We start from the raw sequence: 19,752 nt of genomic DNA, 5'->3' as shown, positions 1-19,752 counted from the left end.
ACCTCTCAGGCAGAAACATGGCAGAAAAAATGAGAGAAAGGTGACTAAAATGGGTGAAAAGCAGTCAAGAGTGGCAAAGTAGGGCAAATAAATAGGAAACAAGTTGTATTTAATGGCAAAAGATAGCTTAAATGGGAAAAAATTGTGAAAATGGGCTAAAAGTGGATAAAGTGGCTAAAGAAGTTGCAAAACTGTGCAAAAGAGAGGAAACAAGTGGTATTTAATGGCAAAAGGTAGCTTATATGCACAAAAAGTGGTGGAAAAATGGTGAAAAGGGCAAAAATGGGAAAAAAGTGGCAGAAAATGTCAAAAGGAAGTTGTAAAAATGGGAAAAAAGGGGTACTTAATGGCAAAAGGTAGCTAAAATGGGCGAAAAGTGGCAAAAAAATTATGAAAAATGGTAAAAATGGTAAAAATGGGCAAAAAGAAGTGGCAAAAATGGGAAAAAAGGGGAACTTAATGGCAATATGTAGCTTAAATGGGCAAAAAATGTAAAAAGTGGGAAAAAGAAATGGCAAAAACGGTCAAAAAAGTGTTTTTTAATGGCAGAGGTAGCTTAATTGGGTGAAAAGTGGCACAAAATGGTAAAAAAGGATAAATATGGGATAAATGTGGCTAGAAGAAGTAGCAAAAAATGGGCAAAAAAGAGGAAACAAGTGGTATTTAATGGAAAAATGTAGCTCATATGGGTGAAAAGTGGTGAAAAAATGGGGAAAGTGGCAAAAATGGGGGCAAAAATGGGAAAAAGGGTTCTCAATGGCAAAAGGTAGTGTAAATAGGCAAAAAGGGGCAAAAAGAAGTGGCAAAAATTATGAAAAAGGTAGGGAAAAAGTGATTGTTAATGGCAAAATGTAGCTTATGTAGGTGAAAAGTGGCACAAAATGGTGAAAAGGGGCAAAAATGGGATAAAAGTGGCAAAAATGGAAAAAATTAAGTTTGACGAAGCCTTCTGTATAAGTCTGGGAAACAAGCTGATTAATGCGATTAACTCCATTAATTTTCCATGACATGCAAGGTGATACAGAAAAAGTCAAAAGTTAGTTTTCCGGGGAGCAGGTGGCCTAGTGGTTAATGGCGCTCCCCATGTATGCAGGCGGCCTGGGTTCGAATCCGACCTGAGGCCCTTTACCGCATGTCTCATCCCCACTCTTGACCCTGTTTCTGACTCTATCCACTGTCCTCCTCTATCTAATAAAGGCACAAAAATAAATCTTTAAAAAAAAAAAAAAAAGTTAATTTTCCTAATGAACTTTTGATAAGAAATCAAAAAGGCAGAGGAAAGTAAAGGTCTGCAGGTCTGGAAGGGTTAAACGCAGTGAGAGTGCCCTGCTGGCTCAGAGGGGGTGAATGGGCAGAGCCTGGCGCGGTGCCTGGTGCTCACAGCCAGCTCTGCCCCGCCCCGCCCCGCCGCCGGCAGCCTCCGGCATGCCACACATGAGCACGGGAGTCCTCCAAAAACCTCACCCTGTAACCAGAGCGCATGGACGCAGGGGGCGAAAAGTGACAGGAAACTGGTGTGAAGGTATCTCTTTGGAAGTGAAGGCGCTAACACTGTGCCACTTGAATTCTCCAGAGGAGGATAGCAGAGACAGAGGAGGAAATTCTGCGCCGCTTTTTGGTACGGTGTGGATTAAACGGCTCCTTCTTAGGCAGGCAGCGTCTGGGAAACTCTAAGTGGAGTAATTTCTCTGCTGGGTTCTCTTTTAGCACCTGTCATGACTTCAGTGGGTGGTAGTTTGTCTTGGCTGGTTTGACGCACTCATAGGGACAAAGTGTGCATGTGAGTGAGTGTTTGTTTCTCCTTTTTTAATGTGTGTATCCAGCTCAAAGTTCCTCGACATAGTCTTTCCTGCACACATCAGACGATGTGAAAGCCTCACCACAGGCGGCAGTGTCCTCTCCCATTTAAAGGGTGCACACATGCACACTACTACTGGATTCCTGCCATGTTTGCCCACTTCAATCCATACGCTGAGGCCGAGGGGGGGCACGTGGTAGCGCACAGAGCTGTTTTTAGTTAAATGCACGGGTCAAACTTGTATGCACACTCACACAGGGGATGATAAAGTGTGATTTGTATGCAGAGATGGGTTATGTTTGGATAATGTGGGATGATGATGGCAAAGAGGAAGTCGAGTCACACAGAGTGACTTGACTCACAGGGAGGTCCCTGTGTGTGTTGCTAAATAGACACGTGCAATGAACGGGGGGGGGGGCACAATGATGATGAGATGTAATGTGAAGAGGAGGAGATGAGTTCTGTACCTTGTTCCACATTTTCTACAGTACCATACTGAGCTAGAAGGCTGTCCAAAACCTGAGGGAGAGAAGAGAGAAGGAGTCAGAGACACGACTACAGCTGCTGATGCAAAAAGAAACACAGAGAAAACACACAAACATGGGTCTGGTTGTGCTAATGTGGGTAAAAGTTCAGCGTGCCTAAGTGTGAAAGTGTGGGATTAAAATAAACAGTGCATTCAGAAAGTATTCAGACCCCCCTATCGTCTTTGTAATGCTACAGTCAAAGAAAAAAATTCCCCTGAATCTAAACTCAGTACCCCATTATGACAAAGTGAAAACAGAATTGTAGAAATTTTGGACATGTATAAAAAAAAATAAAGAACTGAAATATCACATTTAAGTAAGCATTCAGACTGAGGATGTCCCTTTGTGTCTATTTCCCCATCCGGCTAATCGCTCATTTAAATAGTCTAACTCAGTGGTTTTCAAAGTGTGTGAGAGTGAGCCTCCCCCAAGAGAAAATTATTCATTCAGTGGACCCCCACCCACAAAAAGATTCAGATTTTTAAAAAACTTAACCATATTTTCAAACATTTATGTCTAATTTTAAAGACTTTAAACATTTTTATATCTTTGATATTTTGCAAATGTTCTTAAACATCCGTCTTTACCAGGTAACCAGTTATTTGGTTTCAGTAATGAATTTATCCCCAATACCACCTGATTATTCTGCTCTGATAATCCTTAAAGCAGTGTTACTCAACCAAAGAGCCAAACTGTCGAAAAATACCTCTGCAAGAGCCACAATCTAAGTGGTGAAAAGTGGAAAAAACAGCTTAAAGTAGCAATAAAATTAAGTCAAAGATGGCAAAAATGGTCAAAAAGCAGCAGAAAATGGGTGAAAATGGGCAAAAATGGGGATAAAATGTGAAAAAAGATGGGTGAGAAGACAAAAGTCTAAAATGAGTAACAGGTGGCAAAGAAAATGGTCCAAAGGTGGCAAAAACAAGGCAAAAAAACGAGTTAATAAAAGCAGTCAAGAGTGGCAAAAATGGGCAGAAAGTAGGGAAAAAGTGGTATTTATTGACAGATGCTTACATGGGTGAAAAATTGCATAAAAAAGGTGAAAAGGGGCAAAAATTGGAAAAAGTGGAAAAAAGTAGGAAAAAAGTGGTATTTAATGACCAAAGGATGCTTTAATGAGATAAATGTGGCAAAGAAATTGTGAAAAAGGGCAAAAATTGGAAAAAAGTGGGGGGAAAAAGTGGTATTTAATGACCAAACGTAGCTTAAATGGATGAAAAGTATCCAAAAATGGTATAAAGGGGCAAAAAAGTTTCCCTTTTTTAAGGTTTTGTGGGGGAATAATAATTAAAATGAAGACATCAAAGAGCCACTAATAATCACACGCTGAGTATCACTGCCTTAAAGTTACTATAAGTCTGTTCATTTAGCTCCATGCTCAGCAGAAGTTTGCAAAGCAAATCACTTTTTTTTTCAGGTTTATTTTTCACATAAACATTGTAGATATCAACAACGTCTTTCTGACTAGTCATAATTACATTTTGAATAGTCAGAATTTTAATTCAAGATATCTGTAATTCAATTTTGCCTAGTCAAAAAGAACATTTACATTTACATTCTGCCTATCCACAATTGTCATTACAGATATCTACGTCATTTTGGATATCCACAATGTGAATCACGGATATCTGCAAATGAATTGTAGATATCTGTAATTCCAGTTTGAGACATCTACAATTCCATTTTGACTAGCAAAACTAGGGGCGTAAAAAATGATCGATGTATATCGATATATCGATTGGTTGATTGACGATCCAATCAGATCGATAGATCGATGGAAAGTCAAAACATCGATCTAAATGTATACTTCAAGCTACGCTTTTATTTTGAAATTCCTCCCGCGTGCCCGTTGACAGCTTCCGCCCCATGCAGCGTACACAACAAGTTAGCCACAAGCTAACTAAGTAGCAGCCGTGGCTTAAAGTTTCGCTGCTGAGGTAAAGAGGATTTCCTCTCCTCTCTCTGCTGTGTGGATATATTTCAGACAGACGCTACTGCAGCACGGATCTCTCCCCTTAGTTTGCCGACTACAGCTACGTCTTTATCCGTATATAACCGCCATGTTTGATCGTTGGCGGATAAAAACACTCCACCTGTTACGGTTGAGGGAGCGAGCGCTTTCTGCAGATACAAGGAGAGGAAAAGTTTGCTGCTGCATATCTCCTTCGATACACATATTTACATCGCTGTCTCACGTTAGATTTATGAAAATATAAGCTGTCCTCAGTTAACGTGGTTCAAGCAGGACAGCTGTTCTCTGTATACCCCCACTCCCTCGCTCTTGTTATAAAGCTGCACATCACAGGAACGTCTTTTATAATAAAACTTTGCTCTGGTATTCAGTCAAACCTTTCCATTTATTAAAATCAAGGTTGCAAAAAATAAAAATGATGAAGAATAATTATATAACATCATATGTCCCTTATTTGACCTCATTTAAATCTCATAAGGTGAATAAACTAAATGAACAATCTGCCACATTAACAGGCCTCTGTGTAAAGTATGAAGGGCTGATGTAGAGCAGAAATATCTGTTGAAGTCCACATGTGTAAATAAGTTTAAGAACAAAATCTAAAATGGGAACACAGGCCAAACATTTTGATCATTATTATAAAAGGGTTGCAGAAAAAAATCCATAGCTATTGGTGCTTTAGAGGGATCTGGGGATGTGAGGAAATAACATGTTTAGTACTGAAAATGTTTGCAGTTTTAAATCAGTATGTTTTAACACAGTTGTGTTCCTAATTTAAAGGTGATCAGGGGTGATCAGGTCTTTGTTGTTTTTGTTAAAGACATATTTTATTAAATACAGAGACCTGTCAATAATTTAATTGCAGAAACTGTTTTTTTCTGTAACTGTGTGAAATTTTTGCACAAAATCGCCTGATATCGATCCTGGGCTCCATATCAGATCAAATCGAAATCATATGGTGGCAGATACTGTGATATCGGAAAAATCGTATCGTTGTCCAAAATATTGAAATCGTATCATGTCGGGATGAAACTGGTGATTTACACCCCTAGTCAAAACTTAATTTAAGATATCCAGAAAGGGGCACGTAGATGTCTTGAATCGAGGTGAATCTGTAATTCTACTTCTGCCTAGTCAAAATGTAATTAGAGATATCTTGAATTTGAATTACAGATATCTATTATTACTTTGCAGATATCTGTAATTCACATTGTGGATTTTTGAAATGAAGTTGTAGATATCTGGAATAACAATTGTGGATAGGCAGAATGTATTTGCAGATATCTGAAATGTTCTTTTTGACTAGGCAAAATTGAATTATAGATATCTACAATGTTCCGGATAGCCAAACGTAGCTTTTAAATGTTACAACTGCTTGCCATAGAGAACGGCTTGTTTCAGCACACATTTTCTGAAAGGTGAAGAAAGAGAGGGGGGAGCGTATGGCTTTTTCTGGTACTGGAGGGTATTGTGGACAGGCCAGGGGCACATATTTTGTTAGAAAAGCCTGAAAAAGAGATTTTTGCATAATATGTGACCTTTAAAAGAGCATTGAAGACGGATTTCAGAACAATTATAGGTAATTAGTCTGATCGACTCGTAGATCTCACACTGGCTAATTCAAACATTTAACTGTTGGATTTTTTCACCCTTAATAATAAAATCATCATGTAGAAACTGCATTTTCTATTTACTTGGGTTGTCTTTGTGAGATATTAAAATTGGTTTGATGCCTTATAATTTTATGCCACTGGATGATGTCTGTTACAATGTTCAAAATCTAATAAAAAGAGTTGGGAAAAAAAATTGGTTTGATGATCTGAAACATTTAAGTTTGATAATTATGCAAAAAATTAAAAAATAAAAAATAATCAGGAATCAGAAATGGGACAGATGCTTTTTCACAACCCACTTTGGGGCCCCTATCCACCAGTTGAGAACCACTGCTTTAGTGGACGATTCCCAGTCCAGCCGTGCTCCTTGTTCCCACAAAGGCAGAAATGTTTGTGTTCTTGGTAAAAGTCATTTAAACAGTTTTCCCTCACTGATTTGTTTTTAAACCCACACTTCCTTTCTGTTTGAATAGAAAATCACAGATTTTATTACTATATGCTATTTTTATTTTGTTTTTAAACATGATTCTGCTTAGCTCAAGAGTCTGAATCAGCTCTAAACAGTAAAAAATTTCAGTGCAAACATTGCTGGGTGTTCTTCAAAGTGTAAAAAGAATGTAATAATAATGCAGATTTAAGCCTGTGGCCGAAAAAAGCTCAAACCGAGAAAAACAACTCGGACCCCAGCGAGGTTACAGATGTCGACACACAGACACAGTGTCATCCAAACACACACACACAGTTCCACACAAAGCCCCGTGTCTGCAGAGAAACAGAGTAAAAGCTGGTGACTCATTTTCGGGACGCTGGTTTATGTGCTACCTGGTGCTTCAGCTGGGCATCAAGTGTCGACACTCTCACACAGTCACACAGACACACAAAGACAAACAACTGACCTCCCACTGTAGATGAGGGGGAATGTTCCGGATCTGGATCTTCCGACTCCTGCAGAGATGAGAGACACAGACGGGGTGGATTTAACGGACCTGAACCACACACTCACATACACATGCTAGAGAGTTACAGTGTGTTTACAGCAGAGCCAAACCTCACTCATACGTCTAATATATCCGGGACATTCTGGCCTTCAGAGATGTTTGAATGGAGAGGGCGCAAATGCAGAGTCAGATCTGCTGAATCTAATTTCACATTCAGTGTCATCTTAACTCTCCACACCGCCCACGGCTCATTACAAGGCAAGAGGAATGAAGGAGCTGTCTAAGAGCTGAAGGAAATGTAGGTGTGTAGGTGAGGACGTTTATTGGACAGCAGATAGTGAGTCTCAGTAACACCCTCCTACGAGTGCTATTCTTACTACTCTCTCACTAGAAGACTACAAGAGATACAAAAAAAGATGTGAATACGATGATTCAAATTAAAACTGCTCTGAGCCGTGGCGCCAACAACTAGAGCTGGGCAGTTCATCGAGTTTACATTTCTATGATTTTAGCAAACAAGATAGGATTAAATCTTTATTGTGTTTCATGCTAACCACCATGAATTAAAGGAATCAGACAGAGAGCAATGCAAAATGACTTTCAGCTTTACTATATGGTGGCAAGGCCCCCCAAAAAACGACAAAATTATTATTTTAAAGGGAAAATCCTGTGGAAACGTGTTCAAAAATCAGTGGGTAAACATGTTTAATGATTGTGATCACAATATCCAGAAAAATAAATGCAATTAGGAATTCTGCTGTAATTGAGCAGTCCTAGCACCCCATGTATAGAGGCTGTTCTCTTTACTTCCTGAGACCCTGCATGCCCATATTAGGACATTACAAACATATAAATAAATGCTGCCAATTTTTACGTCATTGTCTGGAATTCCAATAGATGTTTAAGAAACTGGCTCGGAATTTTGGTAAATTTGCTTTAAAATTTTCATGAATTTTCATGAATTTCTTGCCGTATTTTTTTTATTTGATATTTGTCGAACGAGAATTTGGGGAAATTATTAGTAGGGATTTAGGAATTCAACTGGAAATTATTTATTTTGATAATCTAACATTTTCAAAAAAGGTTTCTATGGAATATTGGGGAAATTTATTTGTATATTGTTTGGAATTTGATTGGAAATTTGGAGGAATTTGTTTGGATGTTTTGGGAAGTATGTTTGGAAATTTGTGCATTATTTTTTCCATGGAATATTGGGGCAATTTAAATTTATATTTTTGGACATTTTGTTGGACATTTTGAGGCATTTGTTTTGACATTTTGGGGAATGTTTGGAAATTTTTCCATAATTTTTCCATGGAATATTGGAGGAATTTCTTTGAATATTTTGGAATTTCTTGGAAATTTTGGGAAATTTAATTGGATTTTTTGGGGAATATGTTTGGAAATTTTCAAATTTTTTCCATGGAATATCAAGGGAATTTATTACAATTTTATTTTGGAATTTTTTTGGAAAATTTTGAGGAGTTTATTTGGATGTTTTGGGGAATATGTTGAACATTTTTCCATAATTTTTCCATGGAATACTGGGGGAACTTAATAGTATATTTTTCGAATTTTGTTTGAAATTTTCAGGAATTTGTTGAATGTTTGGGGGAATATGAATTTGGGGGTATTTATTTGCAGTGTTTTGGGGAATATGTTTCAGGCATTCTATAATTTGCCAGGGTAATTTGGGGGAATTTATTTGTTAAATATCTGGGAATTTGATGTAAATTTTGAAGATATTACTTGGATGTTTTTGTTTTATTATTTTGGGAAAATTGAATTATAATTCAGGGTTTTGGGTGGACTTTGCTTTGATATGTTTGGAAAAATGCTTGAAATATTTTTGAAATTCTAATTCAGTTTTCAGGGGAGCTTTATTTTAATCTTTAGGCTTTTTCAGAAAGTTTTAGTTAAATATTTGGGAAGTATCTGGGATACGCTTGTTTATTCTGGGATGATTTAATACTTTTGTTTTTGGGGTGGGGCTAAACTCATGCGAATTTGGGAAATTTATTTTAAGAATATTTGGGAATTAGACTGGAGTTTTTTTTTTGTAATTTTTTGGATGTTTTCAGGGAATATGTTTGAAAATGTTCCATAAATTTTCCCACTGACTTTTGGGGGATCTTATTTGTAAACTTGGGGGAATTTGATTGGACATTTTGGGTGGAAATTGCTGATTTTGGGAATTTTTACTTTAAAAATTTTCAGAAATTTTAAAGATTTTTTTTTTTTTTTTAAGGGAAACTTTTATTTGAATCTTTGGGCTTTTTCAGAAAGATTCACTTAACTGTTTGGGGATTATCTAAGGAAATTTCTTGTTTTTGTAAAACAAAATATTTGTAAATGTTTAAGAATTTTCACACAAATTTTGGGTAATGTTGGAATTTTAGGGATTAAAAAAATATGTTTGTGAAAAATGACTTCCAACAAGTAAAGAAAAAGTAATTTTGTTTTTTACAGTAAGAAAAGCCAACTGTCCTCATGTGCAGACATTTATCCTTTCATACTTTTATATCTAGCAGCTTCTACTCGTACCAAAGAAGAGGGAGAAACTCAAACACTAAAAGCTCCAGGTCTCAGGAGGTTCATGTGAATAAATCTGTGCTCTGTTCCTCACTCACTCTCCTGAGTTTCAGACTCTATCCACTGTCTTATCTCAGTAGTTTACAGAACTGCTCATCATTAATCAGGATTATCTTGTTTTGTGGTCATGTGATGCTAGAATTACAATTAAAATTGAAACCTGGTTAATGGCCCAGCACTGTTAACGGTATGACTGGCTGTACTGAGGTATGATGATGTGACACTGTGACTGGGGTAAGCCAGAGAAGTTACAGAAGTGGTTTTTACTGCAGTTTTAGCAGCTGTGTTGGAGAATCACTGCATTATTGTCTTATCTTAACTTGTAAATCTAAGGTCAAGGTTTGTTTAATGTTTAATGCAAATGTGTATGCAGCAAGCACAGTTTACCAAAGTCACACCCTTGTTTATCTAAGAATCGCTGGCCAATAAATCTGATTTTGATTTAAAAAATACTTAAATATAGTGTGTGTGCCACAGCCAGCTATCCTAAAGTGAGTGTGATCTACAACATAAACGGTACAACCACAAACACTGTATGCACAGATCATTTCAGCTAAAATACATATTCTCTGCACAGTTGTTGCAGACTACTTCCTAAAACTCCTGAACGTACAGCCAATCACAGCGTGATGCAACAATGGGCGTAGCATGGGGTACCTATTACCCAGGCCCACAGTAGGGAGCCTGCAATGAAAAGTGAGTTTCTATTTAGTTATTCCTAGGAATTAGTGTCATTACTGAATCAAAAGCAACTAAGCAAATTGGTCAACAGACTGATATTTTTGTATCAAATACACTGAAATCAAATACTGGGGGGCTCCTGCTCCTCCCTTAAAAATATCTAAATGGTACAGTCCCGTGCTGTGAAATAATGCAAGTAAATTTGATTTAACCATATAAAAATATTGCTCATACATTTTGAAATTATGGTTCAGAAAAACATTTAAATGCAACCCCTGGACTAGGTAATTATACCGCTAAGAACATCCCTAGAGACTGTCTCCTGTTAGACTGCGGTGCGTTTGTGGTCTACCGCAAACTGTAAGATGGATTTGGATTGGTCACTTGGATCGGCGCCGTCAGTCAGATATCCGATCTATTAATTACGTCCATATCGAACCCGAAACCGATGTTGGATCGGTCCCATCCCTAGTTAATACATGTTTAGTGACTAAGTGTCTAAATGGCTAACTGGGCAAAAAGACAGTCATTTTTTGGGATTTAGGGGAGCCAATCAGATTTCAGAGGGCTGCTTTGGCCATGGCTACCTCTGGCTCCGCCCATGAAATGTTACAAGTGCTGCTGCTTGCTGCGATAATCCATCAGGATGTTATTAATCAAGATATCCTCGTGTCAAAATGTTTGTTTACAGAATTAAGATGGTGGCGCTGCCTTGTGCTGAAACTAAAAAGTACGATGCAGTTAAGCACAAGCTTCATGTTTAAATGTGGGCTGTATTCATTTTATTTATTTTGCTGCAGGGCCAATAACAATGGGTCGCGGGCCATATTTGGCCCCCAGGCCATTGTTTGGACACCACTGGAGTAGCCTGTTGCAAATAAAAAACATTGTCAGCCAAAAGTGGAATTATTTTTAATACCTGAATCAGTATCAGCCCTGATTTTATCAACTGGTGCATGTAGAAACCATTATAAGGTGTTTTTTTAAATGAGACTTGAAATGTAAGTAAAAGAGAGAAAAAAGTCCTATTTAACAAACACTGTTTATTATTTTTACTGAAAATGCATCACTTTGTTTTCATTTCAGTGTTGCACATCGGCCAATCATGTTGCACCTGAGAGTTTGATTTATGCTTAACAGCAAAAAAAAAAGATCAAGTCATCAGAATGAAAATCCAGCTGTATTTTTAGTTCCTTTAAAATCCATGTCAGAAAGACATCTGACCACAGACTGGACAGTGCACCCTTCTCTAACCCGCTAGTTTCAGGATCCAGAGCTTTGGCAGCGCCTCTCTCTGCCTCCAGAGAGCATGTCAGCTCAAACAGCAAAGCCACACCGACCGCCCGGTGACCGCAAGCTGTTAACAACTACATTAACGTGAGAGAGTCCAGCTCTGCAGTGAGAGCTGCTGATTTACAACGCAGAGAAGCTGAGGGAGGAGAAACCGTACGGCTGTCAGAGTGATTCCACAGAAGTAACACGGAGAATGTAGGCAAGGAGCAAAAACTGTGAACATGATGAGTCAGGAGAAATGGGACAAATTTAGGGAGGATTCCCCACATGCTTACGAATCAACAAAACATTTCTGCGTCTAAGTTTAGCTTTTTTTTTTCTCTCTCAGTGGAAATCTGCAGTTCAGAATTTCTTGAGACGAGAGGACCAAGCCTGGAGCAGGACATGAATGAAGGACTTTCTCTGATTCTGCTGCTCAAAAAAAAAAAAAAAAAAAAAAGAGAAGACAGAGTGGAAACGTCACACAAATTTGGGAAAGCCCACTGAGCTCCACTCCTCCTCCATTCAACCCAACTACTGGGGGTTTGTTTGGGTGGGGTGGGGGGTGCAGTTAGCACTCATGAGTAAATCATTATCCTGCTTTATACGCCAAGACTGTGAAGGCTTCAGCAGAGCTTCTTTCACTGTGCCTATGAAACAGACTAACATTAATAATGGCACTCTTTACGCACATGCTTGACAAGTTTAGCAAAGAAGGCTACTGTCCACAGGGGGGCGCTTTACTCAACAACAATCTAAAGACTTTCACAGGAGCTCTACAGAGGGACTAAACCCTCAGAGCATTTTTTCAGATGAAAACCTCTGTAAAAGTGGATTTAGTAGTTCCACTGATCAGGGTTCAAATCTCAACATTTTAGCACTTTTAAATTCTACATTTTTTGTTAAAAATGTGAATAGCAACTGCCCTCTACAGGTGGGAACCAGCTACTGCAACTGATTGAAAACATGTCCACTGACTGATCTGGCGACGTGTGACATTCGGCCAGAAACTGAAGCGTAGACGTAGCGAGTATAGGAGGAGGGATTGACAGAACCCTGATCTGACTCTGGATGTCCTTGCAAGGAAAAATAATTTGGGAACAAAGTCCAAACTTTTAGAGTGGGGTAGAGCATGGATGCTGTGAGTAAGAATGGCCTGAGGTAATGTCCGGGTGGGTGGTAGGGTAGCCAGGAGCGCCTGGGATGAAAAGACCTAGACATAACCGTCAAGCTTGACCTTGGTGAACTGAGCGGCACATGTGTGTCAGTGTAGCCCCGTTTTGTGGCACATCAGGCCCCACAATGAATCCTTAGTGCAGGGGTGTCAAACTCAATCGCAGCAGGAGCCAGATTCTGGATTTAGGTCTAACCTGAGGGCCTAACAGGGTCACCTTTTTAACCATTACCAGTGAACCTCATTTCACCAGTAATTAAATATGAAAAAAAAAAAAAAAAAAACGTAGCACTGATGATAAACGATTTTGACATCTCAAAAGTGAAAAAGATAAGTTTAAAGGCTCACAATCTGAGAAAATTAAATTTATTAGTTCAAAAAGGTCAAAACATGAAACTGAAATTGAAATTGAAAATGATGTTTTTTAATGGCAAATATATTAGAAAGAAAGTCAAAATCATGAGTTTGAAAGGTCAAAAAATGAAACGAAATTTGTTATCATGACATTAAAGTCAAAATGTAATTCAAAATTTTAAATTGTGAGTCTAAAAGGTCAAACAATGGGATTATGAAGTCAAAGTTTGACATTAAAAATGAGATAAAATACAAAATAATTGGTTAAAAAGGTCAAAATATCACTTATAATTTACAATAATGAATCTTAAAGCTCAAAATATGATATTAGAAGTTAAAATAATGAGTCGAAATGCTCAAAGTACGAAATAAAAAGTCAAAATCCTAAGTTTGAGTCCTAATTGTGAGATGCAAAATTGAAAATATGAGATTATGACACAAATTAATTTCTTTTCCCACATTCCTGACTTCTTATCTAAATGTTTTTACTCCTTACTTTTCCAGATTTTATCAACCAACAACCCTGGTTGGGAAACACCTAAGAAAGTGGAGCCCCCACCTCCAGGACCCGAGAGGGAAGAAAAAGTGACACACTGCTGCCAAAGAATCAACTAGATTTTAATTGTTTCACTGATAAAACCCTAAAAAGGCCTCTGCATGCTCTTCTTATCAAAACACCCTTGTATAAACTATTTAATAACTACTTTATCGTGGTTTTGGTTGATATTTGAAAATCTAATTTTGCAGCCTCAGAGCAGACAAAGACTTGCACACCCTCCAAGATCTTTGACGCCCCCCTGGGGGATCCCGGGCCCCAGGTTGGGAACCAATGGTTTATACAGTTATCATACAACCTCAAAATAAAGATGTATTTATAAAGACAAATGAGGAAGGTAATTTTTCATGGTCAGAGAATGGAAAAAAAAAAAGAATGTTATACATCAACCTCCTCTGTCAGAATAAAATCATAGTGTGAGCCCGCTACTGTGATATGATTGTGAGTGGATTATACTGTTACATCACTGGTAAATAAAAGCATAACATGTGTTGTATACGTCCTTTAAAAAGTGTGCGGTAAAAGCCAGAACAGCACAGCTCACTCCCCAGGTTGCCTGCAAACTTCCTGTCACTGGCAGTGGTTTAAAGAGCAGATGAAAGATCTCCCATAGCAACTGGTAACAAAACAGCCAAACTGATAAAAATCAGTGTGCACCTCTATATCACACCCCCCTTTCAGGATAGTAAACAATCTCCTGTTGCTAAGAAGCCAACAAGAAAAAAAACCCCTTTAAAGCCAACTGCAAACCTCCAAACCGCCTGAATGTTGCATCCCTGAGCTGCTGAAAATCGAAACTGAAAGCTTCTTTCATTCATCATCATCTGCTGCTGAAACAGCCCCAAAACACTGACGGTTATTGTGTTTTCATTCATGAATTTTTCAGTGGTAACCTTGATTTAATGTTAGCACACTTGATGCTGAGCTACAGCGCAGTGAGACCTTCCTCTGTGCTTTTAAAGTTAAAAAAGCAGAAAAAACAAAAGCAGAATTTGCTGCAAATTTAAACGATTTCTTAATCAGTCTGTTGCCACTTTTCTTGCTCCAGAAAGCTGCGTTTTCTACACTCTCTTTGACTTGCACGTGTTGTTAAAGGCCACTTGCTTGTCTGTCACTCTGAAATATGCAGAGGAAGCTCCCGGAATGGACATCTCTCGGAAAAAGTGACAGTGCCTCCCGACGGTTCTTCAAGGTCTCATTTTCTGCATGCCTGTGGCCGCTGGCTAACCAGAAGATCACTGCTCTCTGTCTGTCTGCTGTCTGTAGCGCAGGGAGAGGCCCGCGACACATGCCACCCTGCAACATGTACTGTTGACTGTCTGCAGTGTTTAAATCTAACTGGAGACTTGATATAAACATCCTCAGGTCATATGTGGAGCTGTATAATCAGGGAATAACCCAGTGGTGTTACACCGAGCAGCAGGCCTCTGCTGGTATCTGTATTCAAGGTGAACCCGGCGCCCTTCCTCGCCTCCTCCTCCTCCCCCAGAGTCCAAAATGAACTGCAGTGAAGACACAGACTGAACTCAATGGTTACTTAATGTTTGTTGAAAATAACCAAGCCGTCTGCTGTTGGTTTGGAGCAGCCAGCCAGGACGAATAAAAATATAAAGCCTCTGAATTTTGGCCTTTTAATATGTGAGGGTGGCCATGTTCATTTGAAAAGCTAATATTTACAGCACCCACCTGCATGAGGTAAGGAGCTGCACAAATGTGCACACTCGCACACATGTGGACCCTGAGCAGAGGAAGTCAGGGGGGTTTCAAATGATGGAAATCTAATCATCAGATTCAAACAGATCAGGGGAAACTAGTCATCAGGGTCCTTTGCATTTTTTTCTCTCCATGTTCCTTCATAAATTGTATCTTGAAGCAAAAAGAGAATGCAGTATGGCTGCTTCCTTCCTGTTTACCCGTTTAACATGATAGAATCTCATATCTATTCTGACTGAGAGCATCCAAAGTACCAGGGCTGGGGAAAAACTGCAGATCTAAAGTCATTTTTTGACCCAAGAGCAAAGAAAAAGCAGCTGTGGTCGCTCCAAATTCACAAGTTGGCAAATAAAACTTCATTTACGTCTCTTATAAACAAATAGAAAAAGGTAGTGACCAGTAATGGTGGGCAGTAAACCAGTATCAATACCGGTAAAACTTTGCCATGAATGGATATTTGCAACACTGTTAAAAAGTTTGAATGCATATAAACAGTGTTGTAGCACCGTTAGCGTAGCAGTACTTCAGACTCGTTGTTGTTCGGTGTAAAGACAGTTCATCTCTGCAGCATGTACCCACAGCTTTGGTTTTATCTTCACTAACATTCTCCAGCTGTTTAAAAAGAAAATCCCCATTAAGCAGACCTGGGTCTGTCTCCTCACTCATCACTGCTGGCCGTGTCTGACTCTCTCACCTCTTCACCCCCAGGCACCTAAACATCCACGCTGGAGGACTACGGGAGCAAGCTGTGGTCAAACTTAGTCACATATAGTTATTTTTTTTGACTCGTTAAGGTTTCAAGATTAATCACAGGCGTTAATGTTTTAAAGTTAACAGCCCTATGTGTGTTCTTTACATGCATGCTACCTCATCCTCTGAAAATGATGGACTCAGTTGACCATGCTGCCTTTCGATTTATCACTGATCTGGGTTTTCGGACCCATCATTGTGTTTTATATGAGAAACTTGGTTGGTCGTCCTTATACAACAGAAGGATGGAACATTGGAATATCTTTTTTTAAGGCTATTTTACATGAATTACCTTCTTATCTTTATACTTTACTGACTCCAAAAGCTGTCAGTAATTGTAATCTTCGTTCTCATGGATTCATCATGTATGAGATTCCTCGCTCTGTCTTTGGTCGAAGAGCTTTTAATGTTTTTGCTCCATCGTCTTGGTCAGAGTTACAGGGTCATCTTAAACTTGAGCGTTGTGTTAGTTTAGGAGAGTTCAAAACTAAAATTAGGGAACATTTGACCAGTGTGTGCACGTTTTTCTGCTGAAAGCTGCTGATTTGTCAATTGATGTAACCTTTGTTCTATGTCCTGTTTAATGTCATATGTGTGAAACTTATCATTGCTGCTGTCTTGGCCAGGACTCCCTTGTAAAAAGAGATTTTTGTCTCTCAATGGGAATAAATCCTGGTTAAATAAAGGTTAAAAAAAAAAACCAAATAAATTAATGTGTAAAAAATGAATTAAAATAAAAAAAAGATATATATATATATATATATATATATATATATATATATATATATATATATATATATACACACACATAGAGGTGGCCAACTTCTGCAAAGTCAATCTCTACAGACCTCCAAACTCCATTTGGCCTTCAGATTAGCTGAAGAACAGTGGTAGAGAGCTTCATGGAATGGGTTTCCATAGCCAAGCAGCTCATCACCAAGTGCGATGCAAAGTGTCGGATGCAGCAGTGTAAAGCACACCGCCACTGGACTCTAGAGCAGTGGAGACACCTTCTCTGGAGTGACCAATCACGCTTCTCCATCTGGCAATCTGATGGACCAGTCTGGGTTTGGCGGTTGCCAGGAGAACGGTACTTGTCTGACTGCATTGTGCCAAGTGTAAAGTTTGGTGGAGGGGGGATTATGGTGTGGGCTTGTTTTTCAGGAGCTGGGCTTGGCCCCTTAGTTCCAGTGAAAGGAACCCTGAATGCTTCAGCATACCAAGAGATTTTGGACAATTCCATGCTCCCAACTTTGTGGGAACAGTTTGGGGATGACCCCTTCCTGTTCCAACATGACTGTGCACCAGTGCACAAAGCAAGGTCCATAAAAACATGGATGAGAGAGTTTGGTGTGGATCAACTTGACTGGCCTACACAGAGTCCTGACCTCAACTCCACAGAACACCTTTGGGATGAGTTAGAGCGGAGACTGAGAGCCAGGCCTTCTGGTCCAACATCAGTGTGTGACCTCACAAATGCGCTTCTGGAAGAATGGTCTAAAAAACCCATAAACACACTCCTAAACCTTGTGGAAAGCCTTCCCAGAAGAGTTGAAGCTGTTATAGCTGCAAAGGGTGGACCCACGTCATATTAAACCCTATGGATTAAGAATGGGACTCAAGTTCATATGCGAGTCAAGGCAGGTGAGTGAATACTTTTGGCTATATATATATATATATATAACCATGATTAGAAACATACTGTATTAGGGTCAAGCTAAGAGAGAAAAAAATTAATAGGTTCTCTTCATTTTCGTGCATAAAGAACAACATTTTTGGAAGAAAGGCTACATTTTTTAGATAATACAGTTGTCTATATAAAATAAATCAAACTCAGTATTGCAGAGTTTAAAAAGTAGTAAATTTACAAGAAAAAAAAGGAAATTTCCAAGTTTAAAAACTTTTACATTTTAAAAACTGACACTCAAAAATGTCAAATTATTAAAATTGTAAATGTACAACAGAGTAAAGTCAAAAATCTACCAGACAGGTCCTTGAGACTGTGGTTGGATTTTCAACTTAAAGTCTCAAAACTTCTACTTTCTGGTTCACGTACATTTTACAACGTTTAAAGTAAAAAAAAAATCATTTTTTTCACAGAAGTTAATGACAATTTAAACTTACAAATTTTAAGAATTTTTGAGAAACTGATCTTTTTTAAAATGTTGTTTCTACTCACTTTTTAATCATCTTTATCACGTTATCATGTTGAGAATTAAATTTTTGTTTCAGTAGTTTCCCTGTTGTCTCATGTATTGCTTCATTTATATGAGTTTTATTACCTGTGTCGTCCACATGGGTACTAATAAAGTCACCTCAACCAGAGCCTGCAAACAGAAAGGTTCCTGAATAGGGCGTCTTTCTTATCTCTGCCTCACATTGTGAGAAAATCAATGCCTTTGAGTTTTAATTGTTGTCTGGACAAAACAAGACATTTAGTGACATTTCTGTGGACTCTAAATTGCTCTGATGGCCTTTTATTACCGTTTCATTGATAAAACATTTAAGAAAATGAACAGCCTCTCAGCCAGACTACCTCACAACCCTGGAAAGGAAGGCCCCCTTTTACTGATTTTATGAATCAATCAGGGTCAATAGGTCAAAGTGAAACTTTTCTACAAAGAAATGTCAATTAATGTAAAATAAGTGACTGCATGAATATTCACCCCCTTTAAAGTGACTGACTTATTTCAATAGAGCTAAATCGTGCTAGTTTCTCTCTTCCTGGCTACCATTACACCATGAAGACAAAAGAACACTCCAAGTAACTCAGAGAAAAGCTTTTTGAAAACTGTAAGTCAGTGGATGGAGACAAAAATACAAGTCTCTGAACATCCCCCAGAGTTCAGTTAAATCCATCATGAAGAAATGAAGGAATATGTCACACGTGTAAATCTGCCTAGATCAGACCGTCCTGAGTGGGCGTGCAAGAAGGAGACTAGTGAGAGAGGACACCAAGACACCTATGACTACTCTGAAGGAGTTCCAAGCTTCAGCAGCTGAGATGGAGAGACTCTGCAGACAACAACTGTTGGCCGGGTTCTTCACCAGTCAGAGCTTTATGGGAGAGTGGCAAAGAGAAAGACACTGTTGAAGAAAACTCAGATTCAATCTGGACTAGAGTTCACCAGAAGGACTGTGGGAGACTCCATGGTCAAGAGAAGAAAGTTCTTTGGTCTAATGAGACCAGGATGGAGCTTTTAGACCATCAGACAAGACACCAAACACTGACATCACCACAGACACACCAACCCCACTGCGGAGCACGGTGGTGGCATCATCATGTTGTGGGGAAGCTTCTCAGCAGCCGGCCCTGGAAGGCTTGTAAAGGTAGAGGGGGAAATGGGGCAAAATATATATATATATGTTGTTGCCAAATAATATCAACCATGATTGATTTATAACAGTGGATTTCAAAGTGTGAGGCGGGCCTCCCCTGGGGAGCGCCACAGAGCTTCAGGGGAGGCGCAGAACCATAAACCTGAAAAAAAAAGTGATTTGCTTTGTGAACCTCTGCTGTGTATGGAGCAAAATGGATAAACTTATAGTTACTATAGGGACTATGCTATAGAGCAGTGTTACTCAACCAAAGAGCCAAATTTTTGAAAAATACCTTTGCAAGAGCCACAATCTAAGAGGTGAAAAGTGGCAAAACCAGTTTGAAGTAGCAATAAAAATACGTTAAAGGTGGCAAAATGGTCAAAAAGCAGCAAAAAATGGGTGAAAATGGGGAGAAAAAGTGAAAAAATGGTTAGAAAGTAGCAGAAATGGGTGAGTAATGACAAAAAAGTGGGTGGAAAGTGATTTGAATG

The 19,752-nt window shown here is 38.8% G+C and overlaps 1 protein-coding gene across 2 annotated transcripts in view; it reads right to left on the bottom strand.

Moving 5' to 3' along the window:
* Positions 1–19,752, bottom strand: part of igf2bp2a (insulin-like growth factor 2 mRNA binding protein 2a) — a 98,237-nt gene that overhangs the window by 33,867 nt on the left and 44,618 nt on the right. For both annotated transcript variants that reach the window (XM_041807210.1, XM_041807211.1), the window contains exons 3-4: positions 6,807–6,855; positions 2,266–2,317 (exon numbers count right to left, since the gene is read on the bottom strand). In XM_041807210.1, coding sequence (XP_041663144.1) covers positions 2,266–2,317; positions 6,807–6,855 — 101 coding nt within the window. The remainder of the gene's footprint in view (positions 1–2,265; positions 2,318–6,806; positions 6,856–19,752) is intronic.

This window comes from Cheilinus undulatus, linkage group 15 (assembly GCF_018320785.1).
Source record: "Cheilinus undulatus linkage group 15, ASM1832078v1, whole genome shotgun sequence".
Lineage (NCBI taxonomy): Eukaryota > Metazoa > Chordata > Actinopteri > Labriformes > Labridae > Cheilinus > Cheilinus undulatus.
The sequence above is the reverse complement of the archived record's forward strand: the minus strand, read 5'-3'. Positions and strand labels throughout refer to the sequence as shown.